Source organism: Capronia coronata, assembly GCF_000585585.1.
Source record: "Capronia coronata CBS 617.96 chromosome Unknown acBCG-supercont1.1, whole genome shotgun sequence".
NCBI lineage: Eukaryota > Fungi > Ascomycota > Eurotiomycetes > Chaetothyriales > Herpotrichiellaceae > Capronia > Capronia coronata.
Genome location: NW_006912893.1, coordinates 3,420,551 through 3,435,555, shown reverse-complemented (window position 1 = coordinate 3,435,555; position 15,005 = coordinate 3,420,551). Strand labels below are relative to the sequence as shown.

Below are 15,005 nucleotides of genomic sequence, written 5' to 3'. Positions count from 1 at the left end.
CTATACACCCAAACCGTCGTCTACCCGCTCTCAAAAAGACCATGCTACAGACGATTACCGACGATATATGGAGAGCGGGAGGCTTATCCGACGTGAAGCTGTCAACATGAGGGTTGTCAATCTACGCCCTTTACTACAATCGGCAAGTCGAACAGTCCCACATTATAAAGCCCCGTGCTACAGGGTAAAGCCTTGCCGCCTTGACACATTGACACTCGGCGGTCTAACCATCTTACAATCTTCGGCATTCGTTGAAGAGCCATGATTCCTCTCGCTAGGACGGCGATATCTTGTCACCATGTGTTGTTCCCAAAGACACTCGCCTCTTGCCAGTAGCTGGTGATAGCTTCGTGTACGTCTATTGGCGGTACTGGTGTGAGCCAGATATGCTAGTTCTGCCACCTCCTCGAACCTCATGATAGCCCGTTTGGTCTCTTCGGACGAATGGCTGGTCTCTGATCTCCCGTTGGACATATAACATCTTGTTCCTCTTCCCTGCACGCTGACCCGATTTGCCCCTTTACGAAAGTATCCAAGGGTTCTGTATTTGGCTTCGTGACATCAAACCTCATGACTGTTGTCCAAGACGTTAAGGAAGCAACAGACCAGTCGACCATGGCTATGGAAGGTGTGTTATATGTTCAATTCTGTTGTTGTACATGGAAGGTGCTGACATAGACTGAAGCAGTTGATCCTGAACACCAGGGTGTTGTCCCGTCATCTGGCAGCATACGCATCTTTGGATACAAGATCCCAAGCTATTCAGCTCCCATGGTCCAGATTGTGATTGTTGGCTTCATTCTGTTCCTCAATCCTGGGTATGACCCCAGTATGCTACGCCTGCTTCGAGGCAAGGAACTGATGCAGGAATAGCATGTATAATGCCTTGGCTGGGCTTGGAGGTGCTGGACAAGTCGATCCCACTGCTCAGAACAATGCAGGTATTGCTCTACACACGACCTTTGCAGTGATCGGCTTTGTGGTGGGAATCGCACACAACTTCCTGTGAGTCGAGTGTCGCTTGAGAACGGCGACGTCAACTGATGGTTTCAGTGGTACAAAGTGGACCATGGCAATAGGCGGAATCGGTTACTGCGTCTATTCAGCCGCTTTCTTGTGTTACAACCATACTCAGAATGAGGGATTCGTCATATTTTCCGGCGCTCTGCTTGGATTTTGTGCTTCGTTCCTCTGGTGCGCACAAGGTGTGGTGATGATGGTGAGTGTACCCTGGCCACTAACGACGTACATGTATCCATTTAGGTAAAGGACAAAACTGACCAAGCATCGCTATGTATCTAGTCGTACCCTACTGAGTCGCAGCGAGGCCGAGCCATCTCCATCACTTGGTTATTGTTCAATCTTGGGGCCGTTATAGGGGCAGCCGTCTCGTTGGGTCAAAATTGGAAGGTCAAGGCTGGTCATGTCACAGACGGCACTTACGTCGGCTTCATCGTGCTCGAGGCCGCCGGTGCTCTCCTCTGCTGCTTCCTCGTACCCAGTGAAAGGATCATTCGAAGCGACGGGACAAAAGTGCAGAGGGTCATTCATCCGGGTCTCAAATCCGACATTCTGGGCCTATACACCACCCTCGTCTCAGATCCGTGGGTTCTGTTACTTTTCCCCATGTTCTTTGCCTCTAATTACTTCTACACGTATCAGTTCAACGGCAAGTGAACATCCAGGCAGCCAGCTGCCCTCTGTTGGCTAATGAGAATCACAGATGTCAACGCCTACTATTTCTCCACGAGGACGAGAGCCTTCAACAACATCTTCTACTGGATATCGCAAATCATTGGCGCTGCTGCTTTTGGTGCCTTCCTTGACTGGACCCGTCTCAGCCGTCGCGTTCGGACGCTTACGGCGTGGAGCATCATATTTACGTTGGTTATGGTCATCTGGGGCGGTGGATTTGTATTCCTGCAAAAGACGAATCGTGCCGTGAAGGGACCTGAGATGGATCTATTCGACACTGATTACGTCTGGTATCTTTTCGTAAGTCTCTCCGCGGAGCTGGACGACGGTGTATTGACTCATGATACTAGCTCTACATGGCATATGGTCTGCTGGACTCCCTTTGGCAGGTTTTCTGCTACTACACCATGGGAGCCATGTCCAATGATCCGCGCAAGCTTGCCTACTATGCGGGCTTCTACAAGTCCATTCAAGCCGTTGGCGCCACTACCATCTCGAAGCTCGATGCAGTAAGGGTCTTCATCCTCTCATACTCAATGACAGAGCGCTCATAAATTTCTGCTACAGGAAAAAGCACCGTTCAGTGTCAATTTCGGCACCAGCTGGGGATTGATGGCCGGTGGATTAGTGATTGCACTGCCTCTCTATGTTTGGCGTCTGCATGATACGGAAATTACAACTGAAGATTTCGTCGATGGCAAAGAGTTCGACGCCACCGTTGTGATCCCCGCAATTACCGTGGGTGAACACAAAAATGACGAGAAGACTGTTGTCAGCGAGAAGGGTGCTGCTCGTTGAGGTAGATGCTGGATAGCAGCGAATGGGTAGACGGCTTGAGATGCTCGACTACGCCTCTTGCAATGAAAAAACGAGATGACTGCATCCAGACTCTAAACCGATTCGGTAAACTGAAGTCCGGCTCTTCATCTGGGGGACTGGCGATTGAGAATTTGCGATTCAGACTGAGACAGATGACGGAATACGCATCTTGCAGGCGCTTAGGTACGTCCATTGACGAGTCTAGACCGTCTTTCTCGTATACTCTGTACAAGGGACCCCGGCCTTGGGACATGTGGTCGGATAGCCCGGATGACACTTCCCTTCGACTTGTAGGCGCTGATATTTGTGACTTGACACAGCAGGTAACAATGATGTCGTGATAGATTGCGGAGGTGGCTTGAGGCTGAATTTTCGATCCGTTGATTCCATCGATGTTATCGCTGAATCGGTGGACAGTACATATCATGGATCTGTCTGTCATTTCTGTTGTAGAGGCTTCCATTGGCCCGGATACTGGTCCTGAAGGATACTGCCAGACTCCCTAGCATCGCACTAGGAGCATCGGTCATCAGAACTGACCAATATGAGGCTGGAATTCCTCCTTATCACGACGCCGGTGGTTGACCGCTTATCATTGGGCGAGAATCCAACGGGAACAAGGGCCAGATCGCTCCATGACCCGGCTTCAACCGTCGCCCTCTTCTCTCCTCTTATTCTCACCAGCTTTCCATCTCCACTCCACTACAGACGTCGTGCCATCCAGACGCGAACGCAGAAGCAGCCGGCCTTCACTACATATCAAAAAGGACACAAATACGCTTGATGGTGTCGCTGGTCCTGCCTTCCACGCGCCCAGTATAAGAATTCTTCGAATACTGCGACAAGTCTGAACATCCAAATTGACGCTGTTGGGACACATCGCGCTTCCCACTATGCCCCCGCCGTGATGCCATCTGGCAGCATTAAGCGCGTTAGGACAGGTGCAACAAGATTCCATCCTCTGCATACCATGCAACGTATGCTCTCGCAGAGACTAACTTCTGGGCAGGGTGTTGGACCTGTCGGCAACGTGGCTATCGATGCGATGAGGGCAAACCTGTGTGCGCGGCATGCACTCGCCTAGGCATAGAGTGTCAGGGCTACGACATCCGCCTCACCTGGATGCAATCAGTGTCGCGAACCAAGGGCCCAAAGAAGACTTTCAAACGTAAAGATGCTGGCGCTGCTCCGGATCAGCCTTCGACCGCCCTGGCTGCACCCACTCGGAGCCGTGTAGCAGAGCCAGCATCTTCCTCGGGCGACGGATCTGAAGTGTCCAGATTACCCGCGGCGCCTTCTTCCATCATGTCATCGAAAGAGCAATTTCTCCTTCAGCATTATTTCTATACCGTTTCAGGGATCCTCTCCAGCACACATGACCGCACTATCAATACATACTGCCGGGTTGTCCTGCCGATGGCCATGTCTTCGAATATGCTCATGGACACCCTCTTACTGGTATCCACGTCCCATCTGGCATCCAGATACGAGCAATTTGCAGTCGACTTGCCGCACTATCGAAGCCGCGTCCTCCCGCGTCTGATCGGGCGCATCAATTCGTGGGATGGCTTTGATCCCACCATGTTGGCTACTATCATTATGATGGCTATCAATGAGGTGAGCATATGCCCTGGTTTCAAGGAATTCCTTCCGCCCAACACAACCGAGATTTTCGTCTGATAGGCATTGCTTCAGATATTCGAAGCCAACCCCAAGAATTGGTCCGAACACTTAAGGGCGGCCGGAAGGATCATCTCAGACTACGTGGCTCAATGTAAGGAGCCAGACCACGACACCAGAATGCTGCTCGATATGTAAGTCTTTGAAGCGGCATCTACGCCCCTTTTTGTCTATTCGTATTTCTTCCTTGTGCTTCGTGCTTATAGCTGGCTCAACAGATTTGCATACCATAATGTTCTGGCCAGTGTCGGTGCAAACCATGCATCCCTCGTCATGGACTATTGTACCAGAGACACTTGGTCCGCTCTGGCCGGCCACTCGAACGCTTTCCTCGCCTCGGTAGACCGTCTTCTCTCCCTGGTCGCCAAACTTTCGATGCTTTCTTCGCAGTCAACCGACGATGCCGGGGCCCGCTATATCAAACCATCTCAACTACCGGCCGCCAATCATCTCAAAGCCGAGCTAGAAAACTGGCAGCCGCCGAAAGCCATCCCCAACGATGCCTGCAACACTGCCGAAGCGATGCGCCATGCCGGGCTGTTGTTCTTCTACAAGTTGACCTCGGCACCTTCGCCGGGCGATGACCGAAGCGGCATTCTCAGAAGCTGCGATGAGATTGTTCGGCACATTGGTTACGTCTCAATCGACAGCCCTGCTGCTGCTAGCCACCTGTGGCCGCTTTACATGGCGGGCTGTTTCCTGAACAAATCGAACGATGACGGATCTATCCACTGGCAGAGTCAGGAATTCATCCGTTCTCGCCTGTCGGCGCTCAAGTCCAAACGAGGGGTCAAGACGGTGGACAGGGTTCGTGAACGACTTGAGCAGATCTGGGATTGTGACGACACTGAAATGGTGGATGTCAACGCGCCCTTGATCTTGGTCTGATTCGTTCACCTGGCACGGTGCAACTAGACACCCTTGAGCTGTGCCCACGAAAGAAATGCGAAATGGAAGATAATACTATCTTATGGGTTTCTATCCCAGACTTTTCAATACACTTGGGACTTGACAACCGGGCCGGTTGCTCTTGTGCAGATGTTCTACAACGTTTCGAGTTTCGAGGTCTACTTCAAAGCCGTCTGCTTCCTGACGGCCCACATTCCATCTCTATCCGAGACCAGGAAGCACGGTCGCCGGGATCTATGCTAGGATTCAACAAGGATGACATCCCGAACATCACCGCCATCCAAAAAGCTTGAATGTGCTCCCGCTTTGGCGCTCAGTGATGTCGGTCTAGGCGCGGCATGATGGACTACCCTGCCCAGCTGGGAATATAGTCTCCTACGTTATGCCATCGTTTCGACTGTGGTGACGAGGATCAGGAAAGCGTTGCATAACTGGTCAGCCAGCTGAGCTATTTCGTTGCTTGACATGACCATTTTCCAAGAAATCAGCAGCTCTCACAGCCGGATGTGTCTATTATTAAACATGGTGGCTCAGCACGCAGAACGAGTGATTCTCGGGTCTGCTCACATTATTTCTGATTCCGTCGTGGCTGATTGGTTTCTGGTTTACACGTACATTGCAACCTACCTACAAGTAGGTTGGAGCTGGCTGGGAGGGACCTTCTTCCCTTCAGATGCGTTTGTCAAGTGTTTCCTTCCCAAGCCTGTAAACAAAAGGCAGACACGTACATTTGATTGGGTCTTTCTAGCCAGGTGTTTGCTTGGAACGATCAGGGCATATGCAATCATCAACACAGCTTGAGCAATGAATGGCACACTCATGGGGTGACGTGGAAGAGAACAAAGAACATCTACGAGGTAGTGAACAGCAGTTGCTACCAGCCGTCAAACAAGATGAATCTAAATGGAAAGAAGGATGCTGGTGCAGCGGGCAGCCGCCCGTGTCAACGGTCCAAATCCAAACCTGCAAGTCAAGGGATTCATATTTGCGCATCAGGATTCAGGACAATCGTTTACTCTCTTCCTTTCACTCAATCCAATGCTTTAATCGTTGTACCATCTATGTTTGCATCTTAGCCCATGGGCAATCATATCAAGACAGACCGACTCTTTTCATCACTCCTTCAAAACCTCTACTTCCTGACGCTCATCTCATCTCAGCTCAGCTCAGCCATCTCCTCACTTCACAACTCACAACTCGCCTCACAGTCCATCGCACATGGTCATGATGCTCTGAAGTGACGAAGTCAGTCTTTGAGCAAGAGGTATCACATGCTATTGCATGGTCGTCTTCACTTCCTAGTACTGACCCTTTTCTATTTAAGGCTCTTCTCTTGTCGACCCTTCTCTTCTAATTTCACTCTTCCTCCTCGTCTTTCGAAAGAGCCGTGCGATCCAATCAAGTCCAACAAGCTACCGAGCTGGCAATTCCCAAGCCTCTCTACACACTTCTCATCTCAGTCGTCGTTCTGCCTTGGACAGCGAGGCTGGGCGGTAGCTGGCTGTACACTCAGAGCATCAAACAACGACGTTTACGAGGGCGCAGCAAAGCCACTTCATGCTCCGCCAAGAATTGATGCCTTTTAGTCACTGACTGAGCCACTACTGCAAGATGTTTGGCAATAGCAACCGTGGTGGACGTGGCAGATGTGGTGGAGACATCCCTTTCCGTACCTCACGAGGAGGTGGACAAGGTGCTGGCCAGTCCGGCCAAGGCGCTCGTGGTAGTGGGGGAGGTGGAGGTCGTGGTCGTGGTGGTTCAGCTCACGGAGGCAATGCTGGTCAAAACACAACATCCAAAGTCTTTGCGTGAGACATGACTCCAATCCTCGTTCATTTCAATCGAGTCTACAGGCTAACTGTTCATCTTTTCACACTCCAGTCATTCACCTGGCCCCCCTGCTCGATTCGATCCGGCAGTCAAAAAGATCGAAGACGAGACTGCGATAACCCTAGTCTCCACAAAGAATCAAGCAAGACTTCCGTTCAGACCAGGATATGGAACTCGAGGGACAGAGGTGCTTCTATGGGCAAACTATTTCAAAGTTTCCGCCGACAGAGAAATACCGCTTCATCGGTACAGCATTGAAGTTCGCCCAGATAATGACGGCAAGGTACTGACGGGAAAAAAATTAAGACGGGTTATTGAGCTGCTGTTGGAGGAACACTTTGCTGAGCACCGCAGCAACATAGCCACAGACTTCAAGCTATATCTCATCAGCACCACCAACATCGCCATTTCTCGGCCTGTCTACGATATCACTTACCGAGAGGGTGGTCAAGTCCAGACCCAGAGCAACGCCAAACACTACCATGTCCGAATCACCCACAATGGCTCAGTGACCTTGGCGAATTTATTGGATTATTTGACATCCAGCAATGCCAGTGCCATATTAAGCAACAGAGAGGCTCTTCTCCAAGCACTGAACATTATCGTGGGATACACACCAAAGACGGCGGCGCCAGTCTCTTCCCTTGGAATGAAACACTTTGATACCACTTCTCCCGAAAAGAAGAGTCTCGATGTTAGACTCGCAGCTCTCCGTGGTTTCTTCTGTTCCATCCGGGCAGCCACTGGTGGCCTACTTGTCAATGTCCAGGTCAAGCACACTGCCTTCTACAATGGAGGAAATCTGGCACAAGCGATAGCCAGCTTTACGAAACAGACCACGAACATGTTCGAGCTTGCGAGGTTCCTACGAAAGCTCTCGGTGACCGCTACTCACGTCACGCCCCCAAAGGTGAAGACTATCTCCGGACTGGCAATAGTCCAGGACGGCATGAACCTACCACATCCACCACGTGTTCCCAAATTCGGAGCTTCAGCACAGGAAGTGATGTTCTGGCTGCCCAGGGAGAGCGCTGGCGTCACAAGTGGCTCACCTTCCGCAGGACGATATATCAGTGTGCACGATTTCTTCAAGGAGACGTATAACCGGATTCTGAAGTACAAGCTGCCAGTTGTCAACGTTGGTACGACCGGGAATCCTATCTATCTTCCTGCCGAAGTGTGCGAGATCATTCCCGGGCAGCCGTTCAGAGGTATCTTGAGTGACAAGCAACTTCAAGAGATGAACAGCTTCGCCATTCGCTCGCCCAAAGAAAATGCTCTTTCCATCACGACCGGAGGAGCGCAACTTCTTGGATTTGGCATCCCTAATTGCCCGACTCTGGTAAGTGGTGAACTCCTTCAAGACTCAAGTTGCGGCGTTATACTGATATTGTCCCAGCAAGCCTTCAAAATCCGTGTCACTCCACATCTTGTCGCGGTTCCCGGTCGCATTCTGAACGCCCCACCTGTCAAATATAGTCAAGGGCGTCAGCAAGTGGCTCGTTACGGGAGCTGGAATTTAGTGAACGTCCATTTTGCAAACGCTTCAAGGCTCCCGACGTGGACATATTGTTGGATCAAGTGGAGATCCTCCAACGGTGGCTATTGGAGAGATACGCAACAACTTCAAACTACCCTGACTGCCTTTACAACAGCGCTCCGGAGTGTAGGCATCCAGTGCACAGAGCCTGTCGATGGCCAAGTTGCTGAAGTCGACTCGAATAACCTGGACGCCATCGACACGACTTTGGCCAGATTCACCAGACCCAGCACTCGTGGCATACCAGGCCTGGTGCTTGTCATTCTCCCCTCCAAGCATACAGAGATCTACAACAGGGTCAAATATGCATGTGACATCAAGGAAGGTCTGGTCAATGTCTGCATTGTAGCAGAACAGTTGGCTAAGAAGAGCCGTCAAACTCTTGCCAACGTGGCTCTCAAGGTCAACCTCAAGTTGGGCGGCCGAAATCACGAATTGGACTCGTCAAAGCTTGGTGTCTTGTCTGAAGGCAAGACCATGGTCGTCGGCCTCGACGTTACACATCCATCGCCAGGTTCAGCACCCGACGCCCCCAGCGTGGTAGGCATTGTGGCATCGGTCGACGAGCTTCTTGGCCAGTGGCCGGCACAACTTGCTGTTCAGCAGGGGCGAAAAGAGATGGTCTCGGAACTCAAAGGCTTGATGAAGTCACGACTGTGTCTTTGGAGAGACCATAACAAAGGAGAGTTGCCAAGCCAGATACTTCTTTACCGCGACGGTGTTTCTGAAGGACAATATCACCAGGTCTTGGAATTAGAACTTCCGCAGATTCGGGCCGCATGCAGCGAGATATATCCTGCAAATCAGTTCGAGCGGGGCACACCGCGTATCACAATCATTGTTGTGGGGAAAAGACATCATACTCGCTTCTATCCGACCACAGAGAGTCAATGCGATCGGACAGGAAACCCACAGAACGGCACAGTAGTCGACCGAGGGGTCACGGAGGCACGCAACTGGGACTTTTTCATGCAAGCCCACACTGCCATCAAAGGCACCGCCAGGCCCGCGCACTACTTTGTGGCCTATGACGAGATCTTCCAAGACCGCGCTGTTCAGAAGCCTTTGAAAAATGCGGCCGACTGTGTTGAGGATTTGACGCACAACATGTGCTATCTCTTCGGCAGGGCTACCAAAGCGGTGAGTATCTGCCCACCGGCTTACTACTCAGATCTCGTTTGCGACCGCGCGAGAAAGTATCTCTACGACTACTATGTGCCCTCAGCCAGGAGTACAAATGCAAATGCCGCTGCCGCTGCCGGAGCTGGAGCTGGTGGATCGAGACTGTCAATGCAAGACAGAGTGTCAATCCACGAAAGAGTCGAAAACACGATGTTTTACATCTAAGCCAGCCATGAGATAGAGCAAGAGAAAACGGGATGTTGAAGGGGTGCGACTCAATCAGCACTTCGCCGGGTGATGAGACGTTCAACACGGACGAATCTGTGGGAAATGCTTGACACGATTTCAACCGAGAATGGCGATCGATTTTGGAGCAGAGCTGGACATGAGGACAGAGATTCTTGCTGTGTGTGTGACGATGGAACGGACAGAAGGGACGTCTTTCAACAAGCATCTTTTGCGCTGAGCCATGGGGGTGGCTTTCTGTTATGTACGATCAGCAATTCCAGGGGTTCACTTTGACTCTTTTCGTCCAGCTTCATTCCAGAGCCGTAAAGAGCCCCTTAGGCCTGCACCGCCACCTCCAGGACCGAACTTGGTGATCACGTAAGAAACCCTTAGTCATCGGTGTGGCTGAATGTACCTTGGCGAGGGCTCCACCGCGTTTCCCCTTTGGGATGTTGTTGTTGCAGCCTTCACGTACAGGGTGAATTTGGTTCCTCGACTTTACCCCTGACTCCAATCTGCAAGCTCCCACCTACCCGAGACCATCCGTCGATTGACAATACGAGTTGTGTGAGTACGTAGGTAGGGGAAGTTGCCCGTGTTCAAGGCAAGTACGTAGTCAATCACTGACCTCAGGTACGCACGACCCTTCTGTTCCCCAGGTTTGTCAATGTCACTGTCAATCTCACGGCCCATGGGTTTGGCAGACGCGCTCCTCCCGATCCGACGCGCTGTCTCCTGTGTCTCACTCAAGCTTGGCGATGGCTAGGTTCATCCCCTAGCTAGAGTCTTATATTGTCTTATTCACAATCTCCACGATCCTCTTGCATCGGCACATGAGCCGGACAAGCACTGGGGCCGTTTCGAAATGAATCAAGCGATCATTGCTTGGCTACTCCTATGTTTACCGCCGGCCTAATCTCCACCATCGAAGGTTGCATAAGGTCTGGCTAAACAGGTGATGAGCTGCCGAATCCTCCAGCCCCGCAGGCTTACAGTCACAAGTTGGCTGATTCGAGGTCGACTTTGGACTCGCGAATCCCCACAAGATCCCAATAGGCTGCGAGCTACATCAAGCTCGCCACGATGGCTTGCCGTAAGCGAGTCTATCGAGACGGCCAAGCCGAAAGGAGGAGGGAGACAGATTTAGTATGTCACTACGCTACGTACAAAACCCAAAGAACCAGCACTTGTCGTCTGGATTGAACTTTGGCTTGGTCTTTCTCTCTTCACACTCATTCCCATTGTTTGTTTGGTCACTCCTTTGAAGGCATTTTTGCTTTCGTCCCTTCGTTATTGATATCTTTTTGTCGCTCTCTTCCCCCCAGCATTTCGTGATGAGATCGCTCAAGTATTGGGCGGCAGTTCTGCCGGTGCATTTCCTGGCTGTTCTTGGAGGAGGAGAATGGGAAGAATGGGGAACAGCACCAGAGGTGGATGTCATCGTGACGGAGGTCGTGACGAGGACCATCACCATCTGTCCTCTCACCGCGCTGTTTACTTGTGACGCCGACCTTCCTACCAGCGCGACCACTCTCGACTCGGCGTCTGAGACCGGATCGACAACGGTGGTTGCAACCACTACTTCCGAGGGAAGTGGTACGGGTTCTGGTTCTTCTGGTTCTGCTACGACGACCGGGACACCAGAACAACCCGAGTCCACCACCTCCGGGTTTGGCGGCGGATGGGGAGAGTCTTCCAGTTCCAGCTCCAGCTCCAGCCTGACGACGACCACGACACCAGAACAACCCGAGTCCACCACCTCCGGTTTTGGCGGTGGATGGGGAGAGTCTTCCAGTTCCAGCTCCAGCTCCAGCCTGACGACGACCACAAGCTTGCACTACGGCAACGGAACCACCAGTTCGCTTTCTGGCAGCATGTCGAGTGGCATTTCAAGCACCATCTCGTCCGGCACGCTCTCGACCACCACCTCGTCTGGCATCTCAAGCACCATCACATCCGGATCGCTCTCGACTAGCGCATCGGGTAGTATCTCAAGCACCATCTCGTCCGGCACGCTCTCGACCACCACCTCGTCTGGCATCTCAAGCACCATCACATCCGGCAAGCCCTCAACCAGCGCCTCGGGTAGCACCTTGAGTGGCATCTCCAGCACCATCTCGTCAGGCACGGTCTCGACCACCATCTCGAATGGCACCTCGAGTAGCACCTCGAGTACAATCTCATCTGGCACATCGAGCACAATCTCGTCTAGCACGCTCTCGTCTAGCACCTCGTCCGGCAACTCAAGCACGATCTCAACTAGTACGCTCTCGACCATCACCTCGTCCAGCAGTACCACCACAAGCTCTCTCTCGCAGACAACCTCGAGTTTCTCGACGACTTCTAGCTGCGCCAGCACTCAGACGGTGAGCAGCATCTCCCAACCCTCCTGCAATGACGCCAGCAGCCGTAGCCAATGGCTGTGCGGAGACAAGTCGGTTGACGATGACACCGACAATCTCTTTTTCTCTGGAGAGACGAAGCAGTACAGCCTGACCATCCACGCCCAAGACATTGACTTTGACGGCACACCACAACCTGCCTTTGCCATCAACGGGAAGTCCCCCGGTGATCCGATTGTGGCCAACTGGGGTGACATGGTCGAGATCACTGTCTTCAACGGACTGGCTGATAATGCCACCACCATCCATTGGCACGGTGTCCGACAGTACGGCACCAACGACCAAGACGGTGTCCCTGGGATCACTGAGTGTGCCATCGCCCCAGGCACTTCTCGAGTCTACAAGTGGCATGCGTCCACGTACGGGACCTCATGGTACCACTCTCACACCTTGGCACAGTATGGCGGCGGTATCCGAGGTCCCATCATCATTCACGGCCCTGCCACTGCCAACTACGATCTCGACATGGGTTCCGTCATGATCCATGAGGCTTTCGGCCAGACGATCTTCCAGATGGCTTACAACATCGCCAGAGTCCGCGGTGCGCTGCCACCGTCGACCAATTACCTCCTCAACGGTAAGAACCAGTCTCCGGATGGCACCACGGGTGAGAACGCGAAATGGGTTGTCAAGAAGGGCAAGAAACATCTCTTCCGCATCATCAACAGGTACGTGACATGCTCATCTAGGAGCTCATTGCTGGTCTCCCAATACTGACTGCACGTCAGCTCCGCTCAATCCGCCTATGCTGTGCACTTCGACAACCACCAGATGACGGTCATCAGCGCTGACTTCACCCCGATCGAACCGTACACGACTGATGTCCTGTACATCCAAAGTGGTCAGCGATACAACGTGATCGTCGAGATGGACCAGGTCAGTAGTTCCCTTAGGGGTGGTTTACCCGCTCACTTGACTGACACCCGAGCAGCCCGAAGGAGCATACTACCTCCGAGCAGTCATCCAAACCGGCTGCGGCGAAACCAGCCTGAACACCGGACTCGGCACATCCAACGGCATCTTCACCTACGAAGGATCATGCGCCACTCCCACTTCGGGCAATTTCACCCTCAGCACCGCCGGCGACTGCAAGGACGAACCGCTGGCCAGCCTTGCGCCCCGCGTCAAGAAGGACGGCGGCTCGACCAGCGCGTTCCAGGACACGGTCAAGCTCCTCCCCGGCGGCAACGCAGGAAGCCAGACCTTCGAGGGCTACGGGTCCGTGGTGCGATGGTTCCTGGGCCCGCTCGGCGACCTGGCCTCGAACAGCGCCACTCCCGCCGCCAGCAAGGCCATCAACGTGACCTTCAACCAGCCGACGCTGAAGACGCTCGCGACCCTGCCGACCCTGGACTACAACAGCTCGTTATACTCGAACGCCGCGGTCCTGGACGGCCCGGCCGACGAATGGGTGTACTTTGTGATCCAGAACAACTTCCAGACCTCGCACCCGATGCATCTGCACGGCCACGACTTCGCCGTGCTCGGCCAAGGCCGCGGCGTCTTCACCGCCGACATGGTCGACCAGCTCAACTTCGACAACCCGATCCGCCGCGACACGGTGCTGCTCTTCGGCAGTGGCACCCCCGTGGCCTTCACTTCGGGATGGACCGTCATCGGATTCCCCACCGACAACCCGGGCGCCTGGCTCATGCACTGCCACATCATCTGGCACGTCGACGGCGGCATGGGCCTGCAGTTCCTCGAGCGGCCGGACGACATCGATGCCGCCACATACTACAACTCCGCCGGATTCCAGGACGAGTGTTCGGCCTATTCGTCCTACGAGGCCTCCGGGGGCCCCCTCAAGGCCCCCTACGAGGCGGGCGTCAAGAGACGCCACGTCGCGGATCGTGCGTTCCGCGCTCATCTCCATGGGAACTCTATTCGTCGTTTCTGATGCAGAGAGCGGAGAGCCGGTGCACAGTAGCCCGCCCCCTGAACACCTGAACAGCAGGGTGTGGGTGTCTTTGGGCTCTCTCTGGCATGACGGAAAACGAGAGGGGTGGAAGTGGATTTGGGATGTCGTTGGTTTTCGTGCATGTCTGGCGGCGGGCTGTTAACACAACCGAGGGATATGTCTTGATCGCCAGAACGTCTGAACAGGAGTCCTGTATGCAATGTATTTATCATGCTAATATCATGTTCATGGCGTGTGTTTTGTCTTTTTTCTTCTTACTGCTAGTTTCGACTAGATATTGATCTTATAATGATAACATGTTGCTTCCAGCTGGGAGCTCTACTCTGGGTGTATATTTACCATGTACGTACATGGATTCAAGAGCACTCCGGAGTTGGCAATGACCGTGATTATCGCTCCTCCTCCGTAGGTCAGCAACGATTGTATGGGACAAGGTGCGGTGGACCCTTGAAGGCAACGGGCAGAGAGCAAGAGTGGTAAGATGTTTGGGCATGGAGACTTAGGAAGTCCCCTGAATGATGCATGGGCTCGTTTACTCTATGCTTTAGCGGGACACCAGGAAGAGACTCCCTTTCCCCCTCAGAAGCCCCTTCCCCATGCTGCAAGTACCCAAGTGAGTACGTATCTACCGAAGGAGCTGAGCGGTAACTGGACCGCATCTACATTTCAGGGGCTGTGAGGTCAACTACGTATTTAGCACCCCTGAAGCATGGTCAAATCCGGTCCCCCACCCAACCGTGGCCAGAAAGCAAAACGTCGACGTACTTTGCAGGATATCAATATATGTATACTATCCCCCCCAACCTCTGATACTGGGTCAAGAGTGGGAGTGCGTTGAAGAAGGCTCGGCTACCGTGGG

The 15,005-nt window shown here is 53.0% G+C and overlaps 4 protein-coding genes across 4 annotated transcripts; all 4 read left to right on the top strand.

Moving 5' to 3' along the window:
* Positions 1 to 615: 615 nt before the first annotated feature.
* On the top strand, positions 616 to 2,493 carry A1O1_01211 (uncharacterized protein; the record flags this gene model as incomplete). The annotated part of the gene is made up of 8 exons (XM_007722124.1): positions 616 to 628; positions 689 to 818; positions 874 to 1,005; positions 1,054 to 1,219; positions 1,303 to 1,673; positions 1,716 to 1,995; positions 2,046 to 2,204; positions 2,263 to 2,493. The coding sequence occupies 8 exons, from the start codon at positions 616 to 618 to the stop codon at positions 2,491 to 2,493; spliced, it is 1,482 nt and encodes a 493-aa protein (XP_007720314.1).
* Positions 2,494 to 3,636: 1,143 nt separating this feature from the next.
* On the top strand, positions 3,637 to 5,082 carry A1O1_01210 (uncharacterized protein; the record flags this gene model as incomplete). Its single annotated transcript, XM_007722123.1, has 3 exons — positions 3,637 to 4,131; positions 4,210 to 4,328; positions 4,413 to 5,082. 3 exons carry the CDS (start codon positions 3,637 to 3,639, stop codon positions 5,080 to 5,082), a joined length of 1,284 nt encoding a protein of 427 aa, XP_007720313.1.
* Positions 5,083 to 6,714: 1,632 nt separating this feature from the next.
* Positions 6,715 to 9,820, top strand: A1O1_01209 (uncharacterized protein; the record flags this gene model as incomplete). Its single annotated transcript, XM_007722122.1, has 3 exons — positions 6,715 to 6,911; positions 6,985 to 8,275; positions 8,333 to 9,820. The coding sequence occupies 3 exons, from the start codon at positions 6,715 to 6,717 to the stop codon at positions 9,818 to 9,820; spliced, it is 2,976 nt and encodes a 991-aa protein (XP_007720312.1).
* Positions 9,821 to 11,157: 1,337 nt separating this feature from the next.
* On the top strand, positions 11,158 to 14,125 carry A1O1_01208 (uncharacterized protein; the record flags this gene model as incomplete). Its single annotated transcript, XM_007722121.1, has 3 exons — positions 11,158 to 12,893; positions 12,954 to 13,101; positions 13,154 to 14,125. 3 exons carry the CDS (start codon positions 11,158 to 11,160, stop codon positions 14,123 to 14,125), a joined length of 2,856 nt encoding a protein of 951 aa, XP_007720311.1.
* Positions 14,126 to 15,005: the final 880 nt, after the last annotated feature.